This window comes from Aulostomus chinensis, chromosome 6, assembly GCF_037954235.1.
Source record: "Aulostomus chinensis isolate RoL2024-O1b breed Wild chromosome 6, RoL_Achi_v1.0, whole genome shotgun sequence".
In the NCBI taxonomy this organism is placed as follows: Eukaryota; Metazoa; Chordata; class Actinopteri; order Syngnathiformes; family Aulostomidae; genus Aulostomus; species Aulostomus chinensis.
Window position 1 is genome coordinate 12066737 of NC_141325.1, and position 24994 is coordinate 12091730.

A 24994-nucleotide genomic window follows, 5' to 3' on the forward strand; every position below is an offset into this window, starting at 1 on the left:
ACAATCTGTTAAATATTCAAACACATCTAAGAATGACACACACGTGCACACACACACACACACATGCACACACACTCTCTCCTGGACTTGTATAACCTCCTGGGGGTTATACTTCCTAATCATGAGTGGCAGTCAATGAAATGAGTACGCAAAATTGAAAATTGAGAGGTCGACCTTGAGGTTCATGCAGGCGGGTAGAATTCATGCATCTGCTAAGGCCACTCCAATCCAACCACGTGTTACTCACACATCACTCCAGATATTTGAACTGGTGTGATTAATAAGACAGCAGCACGCTCATAACCTACCTGACATGACAGCCGCTGCCCTCTTTTCATATTCCCCACAGGTCGCTACGACCGCTCTTAAACAACCGCGACATCAGTTTCAAATGAGGCCAACCGAGCAACAAAGTCAGAAAAAAGTTTTGAAAAAAAACAAACACAAATCGATATACTTTTCAATTTTCAGTGTATTAAAGAAATTTTATTACTTTAAATGTCAAGGTTTAGCACCATGTAGTGGTACTGTCAGAAAGAATACTGCAGATTTGTTTGGGGGGCAGTTCTGTGTGTGTGTGTGTGTGTGTGTGTCATACTACAATTCTACAGTCTTCATTTTGACAGAAATAATAATGAGAAAAGTAAGACCGGAGCAAACAAGCAAATCTGATATGGTTCAGTTTAAATAAAATATCAAGGTAGAAGGACAACACTCAAAACATCAAAAACATACACCTATATACACAAAATGAAGGGCAGAACTGTCATCAAGGACATATCACACACACACACACACACACACACACACACACACACACTGGAGGGCAGCGGTGCCTCCGAGACCTCCCATCTGTTGAAACAGTAGTCCAGGTTGGTTGTAATGAGAAATAATGAGCCTTCACTAATAAACAACATCTTGGATGGACTTCATATTAGATTTTATTGGAATATTACATGGACATTCTCCAAGTAACATAGTAATTTGTTTTTATTTTCATTTTGGATGACATGTTGACATTTATGTTCCTTTTACTGCCTTTCTTTCAGATGAAAAACGGTGGCACATTTATAGTAAAAGTTCAAATGACCAGAACCTTTTCACAGGGAAGTCAAATGTTAAGTCATTCTCTAAAAGGTACATGTATCAACAAATAGTTTGAGAAAAGTACATTTTTATTGAAAAAAAGTAGTACAGGAAACAACAATTCCTCCATCCTCTTGGTGATAGATGCAACAAGAGAGACATTTAGATTCATCATTCTTAGAAATGAGCGCAAACATGAACCGCTGTCACATTTTTACAAGTTTCTTTAATAAATCAGAGGCATTGCCCAGCCTCTAACAGCTGGTGTAGCTGTCAGCAGTGTGCCTGTGTGTGTGCCTGTGTGTGTGTGTGTGTGTGTGTGTGTGTGTGTGTGTGTGTGTGCGTGTGCTAACGACCACAAGACATCAAGTCAGGGAATCCAACTGGCCTTGCACGATTTCAAGCTGTAAGAAAACGGAGAAAGCCATGAGCGTTTGGAAAAGAAGAGGCACACGAATGAAACTTGCACGCACGTGTGTAGGCACACACACACACACACACACACACACACACACACACACACAAAACCCAACAGAAATAGAAAGTTGAAAATAGACAGAGAAAAGGAGTGGCAATTTAATGAATCACAGAATTAGGAGACAGGCAGGCAGGTGCATTTTGTCAGGTAACATCTGCTGATCAACACTGAATGCACCATGGAAGACTGTCACTCCCAGAGGTTTTTCTTCTTCTTGTTGTCAGATGAAAAACTTGCACGTCCAAAACCATTCCAGGAAATGAAAATACCTCAATTGAAAACATTTTATTGAGCTATTGACCACAACTGAAAGTACCTTGTCCCCGTTTACTTGAAGTTCTGCAGTTTAATGCACGATGGGGGAGGTGAAGCCTTTACCAACAGTTTCAGAGTTCACTTACAAAAGTTACAAGATTGACGCTCAACTCTTCTCTTATTAACATTGGTTGGTTAAGTAGTTGTACACCCACAGACAAATGTGAATGTGGGGAAAAGGAAAATGTCAAAATATGGAGGCTTTGATTTGAAATGTGACGCACAAGTGGACACATACAGGTACAGCGCATGCAAACACACTGACAACACAGACACACACATACACACAAACAGACCTTGTTGTAGAACTCAAGCAGCTCCTGGTGGTTAAACTCAACGAAGACGTTTTCCTGAACCTAGAGACACAGATTGGGGGGGTTAGTGTTAGAGAGCTGTAAAATAGAAGGGGGAAGAATCTAACGAACTAGAAGTTTCGCCTTGCCATTGTGTCCAAGCAGCCCAGTTGCATTTCACATCCACGTTTGTCCAGAGTCATACAATATAATGAATGACTCCACAGGAATTTCATAAAAGGGATTAAGTGTCTTCTTTATAGTGGAGTTGAATGAGTTACTCCTTTATTATCATTACTGAGAGGACGTTCAGGAAAGGGCTTTAGCAGAACATTATGATGTCGCAATGAAGATGACATCATTTACGTTCATCTTTGACCACCAAAATATATTCAGTCCATCACTGAGTTGAAATGAATACAGCAATTGGAGGAAATCTCCATATGGCATTCAGAAGTCACGATGGGGGGGGGTAGAGTCAGCATGGAAAAACAGAGCTTCAGAAGATTAACAGGCAGCGATAAGAGCACCTGAACAGCACCGTGATGGCGTCGGCTGGCTCCTTGTGCTTTCTATAAAAACCTTCATTCATTATTACTGCCTTCTCTGGCCACTATGTGCTATCCTCCAAGTCTCATCCATCAGTGCGTTTAAAAATACACAGAAGGCAGCCACGGTCCACTGGCCGACAGAGGGAAAACCCATCCTTCTGCTGAGAACGGCTGCATCGTTGGAAAGGGCCAACATGGCTCGTGTTGTATAACAGATAACCATTGAGGCATCTACCAAAATGTTAAACAGAGCTCACGCAAAAAAGACAAACTGAGTATTTTTCTTTACATAAAATAAAACGAAATAACAAAAACAACCCTGTGAAAAATGAGTTTTATCACTAAAGTGATGCCGAACATCGTTCTTTTTATTCCTTTGAAAACAGAGCAGCAACATTGCCTCTGTATCTGCTGGAAGAATGAAATTTAATGTTTTGGAGATTACATTATTTTCTTTAATTGAAGATTTGAAAAAAAGCCTCTTGTGGATGTTTTTGGTTGTCTGTTTTACCCTACAAAGGCCAATGAGAATAAAATGATGTTTTTCATTATGCAAAGCAGATCTGCACTCTCATCAAATGGCCTCCAATCAAGCTGTACCCCCTCCGCCTTTTTAATCCTGCCGCCAAACAAACGGGAATAGGTGACGACATAACCTTCAAGGACCCATATCATCATCATCCTTATCATCGTCATCGTCATCATCATCATCATCATCATCCCAGCATCAGAAACCAAGGTTTAGCAATAATCCAGCCCCACAAGCGGGCATAATGACAACACACTTTATCCATCTATCTGCATCCATCATGACTGAAGAAATAGCTGGAACACGGTGAACGCTTCATGGCCAGCGAGGAGGGCAGACCTGGAGCCAAGCAGGGTGCATCGGAGTGAATATTGATAAAAGCACTGAACTCTTGGCCCCCACAGAGGAGGGCAGGAGGAAGCCGAAACAAACGCAACAAAAGAAACAAAAATATAAAGAAATCTGTGCTGAAAAGTCACTTAAAACCACATGTCGGTTGTCAGGCTGCATAGTACATTTTTCTCTCTCTTGCTGCAGTTTGCTGCTTAGAGACTAGCAGGGGCTTAAGGGCTTGAAGCTAGCTGGCTGGCTGGCTGGCTGGCTGGCTGGCTGGCTGGCTGGCTGCAGAGAGACAATGTGTCACAGCAAATTAATGGCAGAGATATTAATTAGAGGCAACGTTAAAAGTCCATAAAGGAGTGCACAAAGGGAAAATGTTATCTCTTTTCAGTGCCCCCCCCCCCCCCCCCCCACCTCCGACTCCCCACTCGTAGCTCTGTAGCACAAGGAGAATGTAGGACAACCTTTAATTTAGCGAGGGCACGGGAAGAGCTGCTGCGACAAGGTAATATAACAATTTATTAAAGTGCTGTTACACAGTGATCAACAATGAAATGAAGATACACATCAGAGTAGCGTGAGGCGATGAATACGTCCTCAGAGTCAAGAAGGAGGCTGGGATGACTTGAAATAAAAAGTGGATCTGCAGCTAAATCATTGAAATGTTGAAGACACAGCAATGATCTGAGCCTCCGTTCAGTTTCCTATTGATCTCCACACTAATGAGGAGAAACCTGCACTGCATAATCACATATTTGGGTTAATGAGCTTCGCTGGGCGTGGCTCAAACAACACCAGTCACACTGGAAAGCATAAAATGCACAGTCGTCAGTCAAAAGGAGCTTCTTTTTACATTGTTAGACAGAGGTGAGATGTGGGGCAGTTGTTTCTATGTGATGTCAATCAAAACTTAACAGCACGAGAAGAAAAAAACACCCCAGAGCGCAACTCCCTGACTGTTACACAGAGGTTGAGGATTAAAGTGTGTGTGTGCACGCGCGCGTGTGTGTGTGTGTGTGTGTGTGTGTGTGTGTGTGTGTGTGTGTGTGTGTGTGTGTTTGGGCTTGAGTGAACTGGACATTGATGAGTCTAGTATCTATGCACTGCTGCATGTGTGATGAAAGGAAACAATTTTGTCTTTGGTATGTTTCGTTTGTAGGCCAGAATGTGTGTGTGTGTGTCTGTGTCTGTGTGTGTGTGTGTCTGTGTCTGTGTGTGTCTGTGTGTGTTTGTTTCTGAATAGATAAGTTTGGCCAATCCCATTGTACCTCAAGGGTGGATTTTTTGCTAAGCAGGAATCCAACGTGGCTCTGACAGATCTAGGCTAACACTAATGGGGATAGGATGCATCATCATCATCATAGGCATATACTACAACCCACACACACACACCCCCCCCCACCCACACACACACACACACGCGCGCGCATTTCCATCACTTCAGAGGACACTAAGTGGATTTGACATTAATTTCCCGGAGATCTACCCTAACCTTAACCCAACCTTACCTCAACTGTACAACAAGTCGTAACCCTACAATTTAATGTTTTATGCATGAGGAGACTAGTCCACATAATGTCTGCTTATGAGGAATACATGTACACACACACACACACACACACATTTGTATGGTGGATTCTGTAGCCACTTGCCATCTGCATCCAACCCCTACCTTTACCCTAAACAAAACCCACTGTCATTTAAACCCTCAAAACCAAGTCTTGATGCTGCATACTGCAACAGGGAGCTTGACGAGTGACACACTTGAGTATGCACACTTGGTATCTGTGTCAGAGCGACAGAAAACAGGATTAACCAATGATGACAATCATGAATTCTCTTCCACCTGAGGTTCAGGTTGCACTGAGGGAATCCCAACACATTAGAAAGCATAAACTAACAAAAGAAAAACAAACTTAAAAGAAGAAGTATCTCTAATCATATTATTCCATAACTGCTACATTAAATATTCAGTTGCAGCTTGCTGTGCAAGCATAATAGCTTTTGACAAGGTTTCTTAAACAGTTCCCAGATGAGCCAGGAAAGTCATGGAGGGGCACTGGCAGGGAATAACAGGGATTAAGCTACAACTTGATGATGCCTTTATGTTGTTTGGTCAATTCTGGTTTATAGCGTCTTGGGTTTTACTATTTTGGCCCAAATATAAAAACAATATGTGCTCATAAACCGTAGATATATATGGATATTGATTGAATTCTCGATAAAAAAAAAAAAGTGGGCATCCTGCTTTGTTACATCAGACACTGTTTTTCACTGGGGAGAATACTCCTACAATGTTCTCAGCGTGTCTTTTACAGTTTATCCATCCAAGAATAATTTAAGAAGTACATATTTTACGAGGTGAAAACCAAAAGCATGGTTTTTTTTTTTCTTCTTCTTAGTATTGCGAAACTAAACCAGGGACTGGGAGTTTGAGAAGCTCGAAACGACAAGCTGAAAACTGATGAGAGCCGGAGAAAATAATGCTGACCACTCCCCAACAGCCTGGCAGAGGACTGGACAATTCAAACGTAGAATTTATACGACGCTCTAACTGGAGATATGCTTCATTTACAGAACAAGGACAATTCTGTTACTTCACAATTTTTCTAGGGAACCTTCTTAGACTTTACAACCTATTTGATTGTGTTAGAACCTTTTACTGATCATACTATGTTCCCAAGTGCCAGAAGTTACTTCATTAAACACGATGATAAAAGACACAGAAACTAAAAGCGCTAAAAGAGCACAAATCTCTGCCAAGCAAAATAGAAAAAAAAAGTCACATGGCCAATGGCGTCGAACAGGAACCCAAATCGACTCGAAAAAGTTAATCACTTGTTTCTTGTAATGTCTTAGCCACCAGAGTTGATCAGAATCTGTCCAGTTTTTTTACGAGATTAAAAAAAAAGCGTAAGCGTTGTGAGTGTGCGGTGTCAGCAGTCGTATGAGGAGAGCATTTTTGATGTTAAGCTCAGAGAGCTTTTTTGTGTTCCTGAACCAATCAATGTACTCGAATGAAAGGGGAAAAAAGCACATTCATCAAGTGGTGCTTTCATCTCATCAAACAGTTACTGGTGTCAATAATGTCAGTTTATACAGGACCACAGTGCACAGCATCAAGTAGCACTATCTGATACCACAAGGAGTTTGTGTGAATGGGGCACACGGACACAAAGAGACACTCTTCATGAATTATTTGCCTCAGTCAGATTTGGAAATGCTTCTCAAAGCAGTGATTTTTTTTTTTTTTCCCTCCCCGAGTTCCTTTTTCCCTGAAACAGAATTTCCTACTTTCCACTGATAAAAGCTGAAAAGAACAGGATGGGAGAAACGAAAAAAGATGAGGGAGTAAACTAAAAAGATAACAAGGAAGGCAAGCTGACAAAAACAAAGAAGAGGGAGAAGAGAAACAGACATGAGCGGCGAAAAGGGAAAGCCAGAGAGGGAGACAGAGGAAGAGACTGGAAGTATAGCGACTTGAGGACGCAAAATAGTCCAAGCCAGCTTTCTTCTTTTAAAACAACCAATATCACCTCTAAAGAAGCCACGGACACGTCTTGAATCCAGATAACTCAGCTGCTGTAACAACATAGCTGCGTTTAAATTCACAGGGAGGGAGACGGATAGAGGATAACAGTCTGCTGGCTGAGGCTATCTTAAAATATGCATGACAAAGTCCACTCTTGACAGACACAGAGTGCAGTAAATTGAGCTCAACTGCCAACAAGTGGCCATCAACCTAGTGCAGTATAGATAAATGATACGTACATTTGAGAATGTGAGTATCCTAGAGGAGAGGAGAGAGGGGAGGGAGGGAGAGAGAGAGAGAGAGAGAGAGAGAGAGAGAGAGAGAGAGAGAGAGAAGGATCTGACAGGAGATGTTTCTGACCTGTGGGTGAATCACTAGTTGGGTTTCTATTCTAATATATCGCAAATTTAAATAATGTTTTCAGCATATGAGCAAAAGAAAATGCTAATATATGCGCATTTCCATCCACGAGTGTCATGCAGATTGCCTAAAATTAGTTTGTCCATCGAGGCAAGCCCCCCCTCACAGCCTCATTCATTCAAGTCCATGAATCAAAGTGCATTCATTAGCTCTAGATTACTGACACAATCAAATTTCTAACTGCATATTAGTTTGTTACTGAGGGACTATCCGCAGTCGCCACATTTATGCACATAAGTCATTACTGAACCTCATATTCAAATATTACCCAGTTGTATTCCGCACCGAATAAAATTAATACTTGTCCCTCTCTTTTTATTCCTTAAAGTTAAATGGTCAGAGCACGCAATCTTATCATAAAAGTTGCTTCAGTCTTCCATTTATTATCTGTAAAAAGAAAAAAAAAACACTTCAGTTTCCAATTTCCATGAATCCTCTGTTGTGATACTTCTAAATATGCATTGAAATATGCTTATAGAAAGTGAGTGAATCGTGCATTTGAGAGTTAAACTTTTAGATTTCAGTCTCAGTCCAGTCTCAGGGACACAGAGGAGGACGCACTGATGGCGACATGTGTTACTGCAGATGATAGTAAGAGAAGGAAACAGCAGAAAGGAAATCCAGGTTTACCGATCCAAATGTCGCTTTAAAGGCACAATTGTTGCCAAAATACCGGGTGTCAGTTTGTGCTATCATAATGAGTACAGAGTGTGTGTGTGTGTGTGTGTGTGTGTGTGTGTGTGTGTGTGTGTGTGTGTGTGTGTGTGCGTGCATGAGACCGTTCAGAATGCCGAATGCAGAATTTGCTATTTTTTTCCAAAGCTGAATGACACCAGGACAGGAGAACATCAGTGCCGAAGTCACTGAATGTGATAACGTTAGTTTTAATACCGGTGTCTGTGACTGATCTCTAACCCTTAACAATGAATTTTACTAAAGCAAATTAATCACATGAATAGTTCAATCGCAGGTGTTTACCAAAAGACATGATGAGGGCACAGCGTCCCCGTGTGTAGCCGACAGCAGACGCTCATCACAGTGTCTCTCAGTGACGGCACGTTTGATGGCGCTTTAGCCAAGTCGCTGTGGAAATTTCGCCACAAACACGGTGGGGCCGGAGAGTTCAGCGAGCCGCTCTTTACTTACTAGTCATGTAAAACACTCACTGAGACGCTGTAATCTGAGAGATTTTCCTTCAGAAATGATTTAAGCTGATTTTACTAAAGGGAAAAAATTGATTTCTTCAACCAGTTTTCAAGCATTTATTTAACAAATACTCGTCCCCCCCAAAAACACAACAAAATAACCGTATTTTGAATAACGATGCTGCGATCAACCCTAACCCCAGACTATTAGTGTGATTAACTCAATTAAATGTGTTAATCAAGTCACAGCACTAGTTAAGATGTTACTTTATCCTCTATCCTCTGTGACTTTACATCATTATAAGTCTCCTTGAATCTCTTTTGACAGTTTGTCCAATTTGAGCTCTCCGCTGCTGCCTGGCCATTGACTTCCGCCTGCCAGAGAAATCTTGACAGTGAAAGACAAAGAGACAGAAAGCACAGGAGGCTGAGCTGCTGGAATTTGGCAATCCTTTTTCCCTCCTACTCTCAACACACACACATACACACACACACACACACACACACACACACACACACACACAAAGACACAAGCAACAGACATTAAAAAATACACCCTTCCCCTTTCTTGACTGCATCATTGAACATCACATAAACAAGCACACTTTCACTTCAATGCACATCCTTATTAATCATAAATGTAGGGAAAAAAATTCCACAATTTTCACTGCTGCACAATTAAGTTGCCATAGGTAGTGGGCTATCTGGTCTACCCACTCGTCTGCATGCTTGACTGCTTCTATCCGTCTCTCTGTCGGTGAATTTACAGCAACACAGCATATGTGTCCTCGCTGTTTGTCAGATAACTAACAATACACACGTCTCTGCCAACCTGTCTTCCTGTCCGGCCTACATTCGCACAAGCTTTTCTGGATGTCTGAGCTGAATTCTGCCATCTTGCTGATTACTAAAGGATGATCAGCAGAGAGTTGTTGTTGATTTTATATTAAAATATATATATATATATATATATATATATATATATATATATATATATAAGGGGAGGTGGTGTGGAGCGTCATGTGTCCCTGGGTAGATACGAAAGTGACAGCATCCAACTGGCGTGAAGAAATATTTCCAGTAAACAGGTAATTATGTGGAATAAATCATGCTAATGTCATTCATTTTTGGACTTATCGTTTAATTAGAAAATAAAGTGACACGGGGAAGGTTTTTCATTCACTCACTTTTTGTTTGTCTATTGATCTGACAAGCATGAGAAACACTCAAGTTTGTTGGAACATTTGGCAAATTTAGGCACAACTCTTTCTTTCTTTCTTGCAACTTTCTTTTTGGAAAAATGCACGGATTTGTTCAGCTGCCTGACAAAGGCAGCCGTGCTGTCAAAACACAGACTTTCAAAGTCGGGAAAAAAAAGATTTTTTGTTGTTGTTTGAGTGCTACAGGTGCGCCGTCTTTCTCCTTTATGTTCCCGTTCATCTGTAGCTCATCAGCGCTGTTGCGGTTTGTGGCCAACTGACTCATTGAGGAAGAGGAAGAGCTGGTGACGGGTCAAATGTGCACCAGAGAATAGTTACACTAAATTGTACTACTTTTTTTTTTCATAAATTAATAAAAACAAGGTGGATGTTGACCCCTGGACATTCAAAATGATCTCTTTAACCTAGCATTTCTCAGACTAAGGCTTTGTGTCTGCTATTCCATCATGTTGCTGGCTTACAGGCTACAATGTGTGTGCACTTAAGACTGATTATTTAGCTTTTGGACTGGATTTAGAACATGCTGTGGTCATTTGCGTAAGACTTTTTCCATTTCCCTGACATTTGAAGTCATTCGAAAACGTTGGTGGAATATTTTCGTTTTGTAAATTATTGTGATGGTTCATCTAACAAAAGATAAATCTGTTTGAAATTGGAAGACAAATGCAGTACAGTATCAGTCAAATGCAATAGGGAGTGAAGTTTTCCCAAGCACAGGAATTGGAAGGCTGGCATGATTAAAAAAACAAAAACAAAAACAAAAAACTGATTTCATTTCAACAAATAAAAATAACAAATACAAGCTCGGGACAAGGCAATACAAGGTGAACTAACAAAACAGAAGGTCTGATGAGGAGAAAAACCAAAAACAGAACTAAAATCGAAGATAAAAATGAGCAGGCAGCAAGGCAAGCAGGAAGCTGATTGGTTTAAATGATGGCTTCACCAGTGTCCTGGTATAAGCTGTGAACATAGAGGCAGCTCTGATGTTGAAATGCCACAAAATAATATGAACCCTCTCTTTACCTTCGGAGAAACAAATGTGACAACAACAAACACTATTTTACATCTAAAAAAAAAAGCCTCAACACATTGCAATGCTAGCGAAGAATTACCAAAGGGCTTGCTACGATAAGGTTGTTCACACCGGACCACAACTTGGACAGGCTCGGCTGTTAAGATAACAGGTCATTTTCTTTCAGGCAGCCGTGCCTCACGTCATAGGAAACACAGGAGCACATTTCCTACTAGGCATCGTTTCCATAAACTCATAACATGCATTCAAAATCGAAACGGTTCCTCCCTCACATAAAAATACATCAAAAATTAAAAACACTTTGCATTATGGGATAAGGGAGAGGAAAAATACTGCATTTTTTTCACAATAAGTGCCAAATTCATGTATTTTTTTTTCCAATCTTGCTTTCATTTGCAAGCTTGACTGGTGCAAAATCAGTATGTGCTGCTAATGTGGAAGGGGCAGTTTCAATTCAGGGGAAGAAGGACTAACATCCACAAATGAAAAACAATCTATCCACACAGAATACAGACAGAACGTCCTGACAGGATTATGACATTAAAAAGTGGCAATTTTTAGTAAAAGCCTCATTAAATGTGAACTATCATTGTGTGTGAATGTTTCGCAATGTTTGGAATAATTATTTATTCTTAAACTCAATCATTTTCATGAAGTCAGTGGAATTGCAAATACTACTGCAAGTCCATGAGAGTTTTTTTTTTCCCCTGGGGTGGGGGGTGGGGGTGGGGGTTTGGGGGTGTTAACCTACTTTCCTTTAACCTTTTGTTGAATATTTTTCCAATCTCCCTGATGACCAGGTTTGAGAGCTTTCAGGTTTTTGGAAACTTTGACATCTATGGAAGCGTCTAGCAGAGAGGAAATTGCTTCTTCCTTGGTGGATTTCTCCCACATGACCGGCAAATGATCAGTATGAAGCTTGACTCTGAAATCCGGAGTTTACTTGATTTATTTGACGTGTCCATTGTAGCTGTGAGATATTTCAATATAGTGCGCTGTCAGCTACATGTGCTTGTTCATACACTGATGCATATAATCCTAAATAAATGAAGGTAATTCAATGCTCAGCTTATCTTATGTGTCTTGGAATTATTTAGCCTACAGTCACTGTTTTTAGTTGTTCGCCTGTTATGTTTAGTCTTCCCATGGCCTTCTGAGCCTGAGCCAGTCTGAAAAAAAACAAAAACAAAAAAAACACTTTGCAGGAGCCGCATATTCATTGCGCATTGACAGTGAAAGGATGGTGACACAAACTGGTATCCCCTTCCACAGCATTGCCCTGTAACCGTCACACAATGACAGACGTGGAACCTAAAAACGTCAGCCATTCACTAAAAGCCTGTCGACTACAACAAATAAGAGCTGTCAAAGCCAAACAGTAGAAAGTGTCAATCAAGCCAAGTATTTAAAACAGAAATGAGCACAAACGGATGTGCGGGCCCACACAAACACACAAATTATATCTCTATACATTTTTAAAGAGAAGAGAAGAGGAGAGAAGAGAAGAGAAGAGAAGAGAAGAGAAGAGAAGAGAAGAGAAGAGAAGAGAAGAGAAGAGAAGAGAAGAGAAGAGAAGAGAAGAGAAGAGAAGAGAAGAGAGAAGAAGAACGTCCGTCAGACTTATGACATACAGGCAATGACATGATGGAAAACCCTTCCCGTGCGGTGAGGACCCTCCCAAAGACATGCAAGGGGGCAAAAATGTCTCTGTCTTTCTATTATCCTGATAATAAAAAACATCTGGGAATGAACTGAATGTTCCATCCCTCTGAATATTTCATCCCTAAACTCGATCTCTCTTTTTTTTCCGACTGCCTATCTGACACCACTCTCGTCTAACTAAACTCTAACAGCTTCAGGAAGTAAACAACTGCATAGGAGAGCAGCTACGCCGGGGAGGATGGTAGAAATTTGACGACGATTGAAAGGGAGGGAAAAAAAGGAAAAACAAAAACAACTTGGTGCCTTTGTGTTGTTTTGTGCGAAGACAGGACGAGGCAGCGGGTTCCAGGCTTGACAGGATGAATTCCTATAAAACACACAACACTAACTATCCCAAAGGCTGCAAACACACTGCACACTTGTGCACAGAGTCAACTTCACACACATATGGGGTAAAGACACACACACATACCACAAATACGTCTTTGCATGGGCATTTAACGAGAACAAATCAGCTTGCAGGCACACACACACACACACACACAGATAAAAAGTTGCCCATCAGTGACCTCCCTCCTGTCACACACTATATGCAGTTTCACAAAAACCGCCCTCAGGCTGCACTAGCAAGTGTGGAGGTCTATCACTTTCTTCCTTTCCCTCCTTCATCTATCTCTCCATCTCTCACTGGAAAGATGCATAAACCTTTCTTCAAGTATCCTTTTTCCTTTACCTTGGCAGCTTCCCCTCAGCTAACGGCTCCCTTTGCATTTAGTGACGCATGATTATAAACAGCCCATCAGTGAGCTCTCCCAGCTGAGGACTGACATTTATTTAGAGTCAGCTTTGTCGGCTGTCCCTCTGCCATATCCCCACATGAATACAGAAACCCAATTAGAGGAGAAAGAGGGCATATGTCTACATGCTCCAAGAGGCTAGGATACAATCCAACCAAAACAAAGACAGCAGGCGAGAAGAGAAGGAGAGAAGGAGAGAAGGAGAGGAGAAACACAATATCATCGGGTCGATTTTCATGAGAAAACAACCGATTGTGATCAATGAGAGCTGTAACAAAAGCAGAGGACAATAAGTTGTGAATAGCACAAAACAAACTGACTAAATACACACACAACACCTTAATTCATGTCATTAAACACACCAGGAGCTCAACAGTGATGAGTTCTGACATTGATGAGCAGCAGGAGGGTGCTACCACAGCTAAACAAATAACATCCTCAGATGTCAACTAAATAAAATGACAGCTACTTTGCCTACTGGTTTCACATGGAAGTGGTTACCTGCGCTTTTGTCTATTCATTGTGTGTGTGTGTGTGTGTGTGTGTGTGTGTGTGTGTGTGTGTGTGTGTGTGTGTGTGTGTGTGTCTGGTTGTTTATTTGTTTGTGTTTGAACCATCAATTCACCTCCCCCCAATTAGAATCTACCGCATCCTGCACTGTGGTTGAAGAAATTGGAACGTGACGTGGCTTCCACATCCGCCTCCTGAATCTTCCATGCAAACATAAACAAGAGTGGCTCTTATTGATGATGATGATGTGCTCCTACAGCCGATGGATCCATTATATATTAATCACAGACAAGAGGAAAGAAGGCAAAGCCATCTGTTGAAGTAATATGTTTTTGGCTTTCATTTAGAGGACTCAGTTTGGGGAAAAACACCATTGATTGCTCAAGACAGATCCCACGATTAACAGCCGTACCAACGTTGCGTGGTATGTGGCACGCATAACAATCTGGGAAGTTAATTGCATGTAAATGTACACACAGCTGTCAGGAAGTCTCCATAATGGAACATGACAAAGTTATATCCATTTTTACAAATGCAAAAGTCCAACTTCACTAAGCCGTGTCTCAGTTCTGGGGCTGCGTCCTCCCGAGGCTGCAGCTGAAGGCCAAATGTGTCACAGGCAGAGCAACGAGGCAGTTCAATTTCAAAGCCTCCTTCAAACGGTAGTCTTACTTTCCCTGAATTTGGACCACCCGACTGCGAGACCCCTCGCGATCAGACCATCCATCCAATCCATTTTACAGGAGTCAGGCTGCTCATCGCATCATTCCAGTCATGGGAGAAAATGAGCCATGTGACTTTTTTGGTAGTTTACAAGTTTGCTCTAAAGTTTCACATCACAGCCTTTTCATATATCATCCCTTTAGGGGACATGTTGGGCTCACAGATGAAATCCAACGAGTGTAGCTGCCACTGTAGCTTTAGATTTTTACTTATCAGAACAGTGCTGGAGCTCCATGAGTACTAATATTCATTTCATTTCACTTTATCAAACCACATCACACTTGGGATATTTATTACAGCAACAGATCGAATGACTCTTTTTTTGTTTTATTCTCATTTAAAGCTGGAATTCAAACTACTTTACAACATAAAGCACAGAAGAAGAAGAAGAAGAAGAACTGGGTGCTGGTGCTTAAAAACTCTTAATCAACTTAGCAAATGCGTTTATGGGCTGGATGCCACACTAATCCCGCCTCCATTTCCACTTGCTGTGCTCTGATTAGACTACAGCTATCAAGGTTGCTAGGTGACAGGAGCGGCACTTGTGATGCAAGGGGAAGGTCGGCAGCAGCTGATGACTCCAACGGGAAATCCTAAATAGATCAAATCGTCTAAGTTCAACCTTCTTTGAACCCTTCTGCTTCAAATGTGGCCCTTGATTGAGTTGCAACATGAAGCAAATATTACTAATCTTTCATGATTCATTTACTGAATGTTAAATACTGCATGTTTATATTATGTTGACTGGCAGAGAAAAATGTTAAGAGGTCATATGTTGCTGAGGCAATATCTGCAGTAAAATAACAGCTTGTATATGGTAATGAATGATTTATATAAATCCCTGACAGAGACAGAGATGCTCTCACTTACACTGTCACATCTTGAGAAGACTGAAAAAGGTAACAGATAACCCTTTCAAATGTCCTTCAAGACTAATAAAGCTCTATTTTATCTCATCTTATATCAAGCCCTTGTAACGGGACAATTTACATAGTTATCTTTGGTTCATAGTCTTTGATGATCAGGTATTTCCCCCACCCAACTTTTGCTTAATTTAAGTTCTAATCAGCCTGCGTAAGTGAAACAGCTCTGCGGGTGGATGATAAGAGGAATTCTATTCATCCAGCTCAACAAGGGTCAAATATGATCAGTTCATGGACTGATTGGTTATTGATGGCGTGTGTGTAAAACATGCTTGACTTTAAGTTAGTTTAGACTTTTAATTAGTCTTTCATTAGCAGCTGAAAGTGCAACTATACAAATGTATCACTGACTGCTGAGTTGCCTTGGAGTGGGAAAATGACTAAAATGACTATAAGCATCTGCAGATAGTCGAGGCTGTGATATCAGTATCAATTATGAAAACATTAACCCATCCCTGGAAATAATGGGAACACACTCCAAATATGACAAAAAAAAGTAAATCTCTATAGGAAATAAATGGAAACAATAATATATTTCTATATATTTGTGAAAGGAGGGAAGTCAGATTTAATTTATACCACTAATAACGGCCATGACATTGAGCCAACATGCAAAACAAACAGACCCATGAACTGAGAAACTCAGTTTTAATATTGTTGTGATTTATGTTATTCATTATCTGTGCATTTACCACAATCATATTTCATAATTTGTGCTTTGAAAATGAACTGATTACAACAGTACTACACTGAAATCATAATGCATGTAAGAAGTGGCAAGAGAGCTGATCGTCATGTTGGGTGTGACACGACAGAGTGGCGTCTTTGGGGGGGTCATTTGTCAGGTCATTAGGTTCCCTAGTTAATGTAATATAAGAATAATAAAGAATGTCTCTGTACTGTCCAACACAGAGAGAAGCTGTTTCCAGAGGAGTGTCCTCTTTCACCCACCACCTCTCATCCGACACACACATACTAATGCACCAACACATACGAACGGTCTTTCTGTGTCACACACTCTGGCACTCACTCTCGAATACACCACACACACAGATGACTGTTTCTAGGTGGGCAAGGGTGGGATTTTCACACGCCTCCTTCCCCTTAGCCCATTCAGTACAGTACACAGCACAACAGCAGGACGTACACACAAAGCCTGGGATTGTCTACACCCAGTGGGCCACTCTGAACTAGAATGACAGAAGCATGGACATAGATCCATGCACAGGCAGCCTGCGGGCATGCCTGGACACACACACACACACACACACACACACACACACACACACACACACACACATCATTCAGAGCTTTTATTTCCAAGAAAAGGCGCCCTACTGAGCTCAACTTTTGTCTTCTCAAGGCCCACAATCAGAGCAAACACATGGACGGACGCAGTCGCTATCCATTGAACTATCTGCTTAACAAACTTCACTCGTAACTTCAGCCCTAGGTAAACTGAGGCAGACGTTGTGCCATGAGGTAAGCTCAGGGCATCCTTTTTGTTGTGAGCAGAAGCGGAAAACAGACACATTACGGTAAATTACTTTTAACAACCTGTGCCGAATGCATTCTGACGCAAGTACAGCTGTTCCACTTCAATGGCCCTGCTGCAATGTCATAAAGGGATTTTTTGTGGCATTTTAAGCAGTTAATCATAAATAGTAGCCCAGGCAACCAATCAGGAAAGAATCATTTGAATGGCATTGATTAATAATTGATTCTTGTTCAGTGATATGAATTTTATTCAGCCGTAAAAGCTCTCTTTGTTTCTTAAAGATGGACTGATGTCTTTTTTTTTCCATCACGGGTAATATAAGGCTGAAAGGGATGTGGACAATAAATAAATAGCTGAGACAGGCGAATGGAAGTTTGTTTTGAGTAATGTTCAGTCGACTTATTTCTTTATTAATATTCAGGATATATTCAAGGCCTTGCTCTGTCCTGGCCTCTCTCACTGTCTTTTTTTCAGGTCCAGTTCAGTCTGCCAAACATGTCCTCTTCTGCCCTCGCGAAGCATTTTAACACTGTGCAGCTTAACACACTTAAATAAAGGTTTATGACAGCAGTTGGCCTGTGACATTTTTTTTTATTAGACACATTTTCTAAACACACAGGACACTTCCATGACCTGCCACGTCAGTGGAGTGGAAGCTTTTTTCAGCGGTGTGTCAAGCGTGTGTTCTTATTTTGTTTTCTGAAGAGGTTTTTACACAGGATACTCGTTGTTCTCCAGCTATCATCGAAGCAATTGGTCAACGACAACCTCGTCACAGAAGTGCTGAGTGTATTTCAGCTGTAAAGTATGACAAGAGTGATTATAAAGAATAAAACAGATATTATCCATATAATCCCCTTTGGTAAAACAGAAATTGTCTTCGCAAGTGACTGTAAGCAATCATTTAATTCAGTTGAAGCTGCAGTTTATGAGAAGAAAAGTCAAATAAGGGAGATAAATATGAGTTATTGTCAGTTGGTGAGGAGGATGTGTGTTTCCACTGTGTCTCCATATAAAAGCATACAAAACAAACCGCCAAAATTGGCAGGAAAAACATTCTCAAAACCTCTTCACATGGTTTTAAATATGTAGTTATTCAATTTGAGTGTCAAGCTACAATTTGGGATAAATCGGGCTCACACCTTCTAGGGTGTGTTTATATGTGGCACACTGGAGGCATGCATGGTAACATCAGTACTCATCAGTGGCCTCTGTGGAGTAAGTGACGTTGACTGAGACTACCGCACCACGGTCACATCCTCCACACCAGCCTCTTGATGCTCAGCACTCCTGACCTTAATGAAAAACACCACCATGCATGCATGAGAAAACATGAACACAGACATGCACACATGCAGCCAGATTTCATGCGGTTGGAACCACTGAAGTACTTTTTTTTCCTTATGTCAGTGACACTTCTGAACTTTTATGACAAATATACTATGACCAATCCTTCCCCTCCCTTTATATACGCATCACCCTCAAACCTCTCTCTAGTGAGTTAGAGCCACGTTATTATTCAGCCACATGGGAACCACCCCCTCGCTTCCCGGGGGAAATATGACAGCTCCTCAACCCCTCAATCCTCCTCGTTCCCTAGTGCGGTCAGGGTTGAATAAAAGGAAAGCCTGGTTCTGATCAGCCCTCTAGTCAGCATGTCTACGATGCGTCATCTGCCAAATGCTGTGGTTGCTGGGTTCTCCATGGCCCTACAGTCCACAAGCCTAAACCAATACACGGGGGCAAGAAAGCACTTCTCTTATAAATTTCACGTCAATAAGTATTTTTGAAGTCTGACCATGATGGCAAAAGTCGTTCTTCCAAACTTTAAAAAAAATTATAATTCCGTGTGTATTGTGTAAAAACCTTATTTCGCAGTTTGTTTTGGCTGATTGTCATTCGGTCATTCTTCTCTGCAAATCACTATTCTTAGATCCAACTTCACGCTTGAGCCAGGATCTATAACAGACCCAACCAGCATCGCCCAAAGCTGAGCCAACAGCAACATGAGGAGGCTGACACACACCATGCCATGTACAAAACAGTTTATACATTTTTAATAACGGAATCTGGGGCTTTTTCTTCATCTTTTTAAAAGGACTCAGAGATACTCAGTGATGTTTGAAATCAGAATCGTCTCAAACCAATGCATGTATAATACATTTACCCTGTGCCCTCTGTTGCAGAACATTTTTGTGCCTGACAGATACAATATATTTCAGGAAATTAACTTTTTGAAGCCAAGAGGATGACACATGACCGATAACTGCTGAAAATAAAAAGGAATACATGCAGGAGCCTCCTCTAATATCTGATAAACCCTCCCCATACGGGCCAAAGGAAGGAACCAGTGAGAGCCATTAGGCTTTGCCAACATCAAACCAGTCCCCCTACCACCATAGTTTGACAATATTAATCTGACAAACTGCTGTGGTTCAATGCTGTCTCACTGATGTATGAACTTGAAAACCTGTAACAAAAGCCTCCAGTGAGTCTTTAAATCCAAGCACACCCTTAAAGACTCATGTGAAACAAGGCCCAGACATCTTTTCATCATCTTAAGAGGAATCCGAAGGTTTCAGCCTCTGTAGTGAATCTATGTAATGTGATCTGCAGAACGCAAGAAAAAAAGTGGTTGGTACACTTCTCTCCTGCAGTCCTCCACACTTCTCACATCTTCACAAACTTAAATTTCACTCTCACATGTTTAATTCACCCAAAAAAAAAAAAAAGTGCACATTTGAATTGTATCTTATTCCATCCTGTTTCATTGCTGTGGTATTATTTTCAAATAGGCAGGAAAAAGTCGTCTAGCCAGCTTAATATGGATCCAATCTGCTGTAAATCTTACAGCGTCGGGAAGACTCTCTCGAAGTAAGGTGAGTAAGATCCTGCCCACACCTGTCCTCCTTAATAGAATGGTCCAAAACCAAGACAGAACAAGACAGATGACGGCAAAAGAAAGACAAGATGGCAAGAGAGAAAGCATAAATACGAGCATTCTACAATTTCAAGTATGAAGCAAGAAAGTGACATTAATCCATTTCATAATCACCCACCACACCAGCCTTCATATGTGGTCTGTGGGAGTGGCAGGGGCTGGGCTGGCCTAGATACATGCAAATGAATAAAGCCATAATATCCTTTGATACAAGTCTTTGGATGGTGTTCAGCTCTGAGCAGCATCTGTTCCTACTTTTAATCTGGTTAGGGCGTTTCTCTAAATACAGAGTGTATTATTGTCATCAACAGGCGATATGGAGGATGATATATGGATTGCACATATTCCACGGAAAGTAATGTCAATATTCCTGCTTCATTCAATTGATGAGCATTCAACCTGGTCTGGGGCAAGAAGATGTACTGGAAAAAGTGACGCATATGGGAGACTATAACAATCAAGTAGCAATAAATAGGATTAATAACATAGCAGCTGACTCGGGTGTATATCAGAGCGTGAGAGGGTTTGATGCTTGGCTCATACTATGCTCTCTATCTCCAACAATCTGTCCTATGTGGCCTATTTATCCTAACCATCATGTAGCATCTGAAAACGACCAGGCCTCAAAGTCTGTGAAGCCTCTCCCCGTGCACGTCATTAGCATGTTTGTTTATCTACTGCTTGGCCTCTCAGAGGAACACCCAGCCTTGTTAAGGAGGGAGAAGAAAACTTTAAAAGTGGAAATAAGGCATACATTTCAGTCTGGTCCCAGGACGACGCACGGTACTAAGCTATTTCCATAATGGTAGCTTAACAGGAGCTAGCCAGCTGAGCGAGGGGCACGTCGCCCTCATTAAGGCACTCGCTCAGGAACAGATTAGGGCTTCATTAACATACAGAGAGAAGCGGGGGAAATAACCACTCTCCATTTCACAGTCTGAAAGGCTGGCAAAGACCAGAGTTAGAGATAAGTGGTGGGGAAAAGATGGACTCAATTTAGGGTAAGATAAAAATCGATGTACGGTATAAAATATGCTATTAAGGCATCCCGAATGTCTCCAACTATGAATGTGCAGGACAGACTTACATCTGTCCCCATGTTTCTTTCATTCTCTCTCAATCTTTCTTTTATTTCTTTTTGCTTTCACCACCTCTGACTGACTTTCCATTCCTTCTACTCCCTTTTCTCTCAAAAAGAGGCCAGACTGAGCTTCATTATGAGTATGAGACTTGTCTGTACTGGTCATTTTTTTTCCTACCTCTATACATTCCCGCAGCAACTGCATCAGCAAAATGAGAACTTCCCCATCAGCCTGATTAGCCTGATGCTAAAAAAGGGGAAGTTTAAAGCGGTCAATCTGCCAGACAGGGCCCCTCACACTAAGGTCATCTTTAATGAAAATATTTTTATCTTTATACAATACCATCAATGTGCATTTAATTTGAAAATGCTGTGGCCATAAAGGGGTGGTTGTTGTGAAATCTAGTGCAGAAAATAATTATGAAACTTCGAGTGCCTTCAAAAATGTGGTTAAGCAAAGTACCTGAGAAATTCTCAAGCTAATTCTCTAAAAGTGTGCAGAGATGAGCAACAACAAAGTCCTGGGCTAAAAGCCTGTCACCCCCCCGCCCTGCCCCATGTTCTTGTAACGTTTAAGTCAAGGTTCAAATGAGGTGCTTTTAACCTTTAGATATATCGGGCCTAATTAGTGAATCTACCCGTCATAAGAAGACTGAAAAAACCCTGACCCTCACTAAAAGACCAAAACCAAACTTAAAAAGGGGCCTAATTATGAAAGCTACCTTCAACTGGACACCTTTAAATGGGAGCGCTGAACTACTTCAACCTTTCACTTTGCCAAAGAATTTTAATAGTTTCTTTCTCCTTTATTGTCCCTGATACAAAAATACACATTTTTATCTTTTCTGAGGTACTTCATTTGGGAGACCACTAGCCATTATGTAAAGAAAGCCATGCCTGTTGCTCATGTATTTTTCCACTGACTCATATTGTACATTTCCTTTTCTACCCATCTTAGGGAGGAGAGTGGATGAGGGCTGATTATCTAAAAGCTGGCTAGGGTTATTATTACCTACACTGTGTGAGCTTACTTCGGGCAGGAGCCCCTCAGACCCTGCACTGTGCTCTCTGCTAATGAGCTATCCTTCTTTTTCCTTGAAGGATGAATAAGGTTATCTAACTGTGAATTCAACATTACTGAAGCCACATTAACCTTAGAGTCATCTCACACTGGAACGTGTCTAGTGTGACTTCTATTTTTTTCAATTGAGTTTTATTACCCGGCCTAAACTAGGAGGACAGAACAATGCTGACCCGAAAAAAACAAAACAAAACAACCCCCCCCCCCCCAAAAAAACGCATAATAAAATCCAAGTTCATGTGGTAAGTCATCACTGGAGGCTTGACATGATGCAATCTGCCATTTTGAGTCAGAAATATTGTGGTTTACCCACTGTACTACATGGCTGAGTGGCAGCATGGGGTCACACATTATGAGCCCATTCACCTGAAAGAGTCCCAATTCCATTTTTTTTTTTAAGGAAAATCTACTTGAGAAGTTATGTAAGAAATGACTGGGGACACAAAAAAAAAGCCATCCAGTTGTTTGAGTCGCCAAAGAAAGAAGAAAAAGGGTAAAAAATAAATAAATAAACATGGAATGGATTTGTTGTTTGTTTTTGAAAGTTCTTACAATTTATTGCCTGTCCACTATTTATGGCGGTTTTCCTGAGAGTACAGCTACAATAACAACAATGGTCAGTGTTCCAAGTACACACAGAGACAACAGTCCTGTTGTAAGAGAGGACAGGTTTCCCTTCATGCTGTGACTTGTGCTCTTTTTAACGGTTGAAGCTTGTCGCCGTCTGGTCCAGATATTCATCTGAGATCCTGATGCCTTTGATCACTGCATACTTACTTACTTCTAAGTGTGACATTTTCAATAGATGAATTATGTACTCTCAGCTTTCTTCTACTGAAGAAACCGGTACTGCATGTGTGTATGGCTATAGATAGACTCATATAATAAGAAGAGCCATTGCTAGCAGGGAGACCACTGAATCACACACTAATGAGCTTAAGCTGCACTGGGAGGTTACATGTGAAACAATCACTTCACATTAGACCTCAGTGTATCTTAGGTGTCAGCAAGGTCAACGCAAGAAATCACACTGACTTGTAAAGACGTTTCATACTCGAGGAAGAGCTTGAAGTTAAAATGTGTTTGCTCGCCTAAAAAGCAGAAATGTCCTACCTGGATACGGTTACTAAGGATGTTATTTTATTACAGTTCATTTTGGGGGTGATGATGAGTGAATATTTTTTTAACTTTGAACCATGTAAGCTAGTGTCCCTTCTGCATCTGATATTTTTAAGCTAATCTAAGCACCAATGGTAACATTTTAATGATCAGCAATAAGTGAAATGAATTAATCAAGAAAAAAAATTATATACTTTTGTAATACTATTTTATGTTTAATGAGTGGTACAGTTGACATTGATATATGATGATTTGTCAAATTCCGGAAACAGTGACACTACGCGGACAGCAGCGAAATGAGGAATGTTTAAGGTGCAGGTTCATTTCTTCTACAGTCTGAAATGAAGCTACAACAGATAAACTAGTGATGCCTCCACCATAAATGGACATGTATGTTGAGGCTGTTGGTCACTGAATACATGCTGAATCTTCCAAAGACTCGAAACAGGCTCCAGTGTTTGGCTCCACAACTTAAAGTGAAAGGGTTGGCCTCAAAACTAACAACTTTGACTCATGCTAACGCGAGATGGACAGATGATTGTCATTCTAACGCCAAGCTGTGTTTAACTCACTGCCTTGATTTATTAGTTTACAGTGTTATTTTGGTAATGAATTTGGTGTCAAGAATAATGGAAGCTCAGTGATACTGGTACCATGGTGACAGCTCTAGTTAATCACTTGCACTATAAGCTCGGACCTGGAGATAACTAAATAGGTTTGACCATGTTAAATCATATCCCAATGATACCTGTTACGACTGCAAGCAAAACCCAATGTTAAAAAAATGACAGGTTTTATTATTCACAGTGGAGATAATGGCACTGAAAATGATTCATTCATCTGCTACTCACTACTGACTACTGCAAAATGATTCTTATTCATATTGAGAGGAATCTGAGCACTTCAGTTACCACTAATGTGGGGCTAAACATATTTGCATCGTTCAGACTGATTCACATTAGAAATAGAAGTTGAATTTTTCTCATAACAATAGGCACAATATCTGAATGTATAAAGCGATGCATTCCTGAAATAACATCAGCCCTGAAAAATAACATCACAGACCTAATTCATCCCAATGCAGTAGCCTAGATTCCCTTTCTCCCTTTCAACATCTCAGAGTAGAAAAAAAACAGATCTGAAAGCTTTGATTGTACTTTATCCTTGAAGAGTGAAAAACTAAACAAAGCCCAAGCAGTGAGACAGAGAGAGACAGAGAGGGAGTGAAGGAAATGGTGGAAAAGGAGCTTCAGGTGTCATCCAGATTCCACAGCTATCCTCTAGTCTTTCATGACCCAATCAAAACAAACCCAATGTGTCACATCTTCATTGTCAACCTCTTACTGCCTCTCCCTCTGGCCCGGCTCCTCCATCCATCCATCCATCATCAAGCCATTTTTTATAACCTGAGAGGATGTGCACGCTCATGCACAGACATATAAACACACAGCTGCTGCTGGTCCGTTTTTCTAACACTGCATTCACACACGCCTTTATGAAGCTTTACAACAGAAGGTTTCACATCCCCACCTTTAACCCTTCCCATCTCCACACTGAGTTCATGATAGCTCCCAAGTTGTTGACGTGTAGTCTCCTGCAACACTAGAGTGCGTTATCGGTCGCACTTTCACTGCAACTTCAGTGTCTCAGGTCAGATACGCTCTCTGTTCCGAGAAGCTCTTCATCGTGTAAAGTCGAGGAAGGTGTGTGAAAGG

At 41.0% G+C, this 24994-nt stretch overlaps 1 protein-coding gene across 2 annotated transcripts in view; it reads right to left on the reverse strand.

Moving 5' to 3' along the window:
- Positions 1 to 928: 928 nt before the first annotated feature.
- The window catches only part of commd10 (COMM domain containing 10), a 54030-nt gene continuing 29964 nt past the window's right edge, over positions 929 to 24994 (reverse strand). For both annotated transcript variants that reach the window (XM_086206485.1, XM_086206486.1), the window contains 2 exons: positions 2176 to 2235; positions 929 to 1490 (listed from right to left, as the gene is read on the reverse strand). In XM_086206485.1, the coding sequence (XP_086062611.1) occupies positions 1452 to 1490; positions 2176 to 2235 (99 nt within the window). In that variant the 3' untranslated portion in view covers positions 929 to 1451. The remainder of the gene's footprint in view (positions 1491 to 2175; positions 2236 to 24994) is intronic.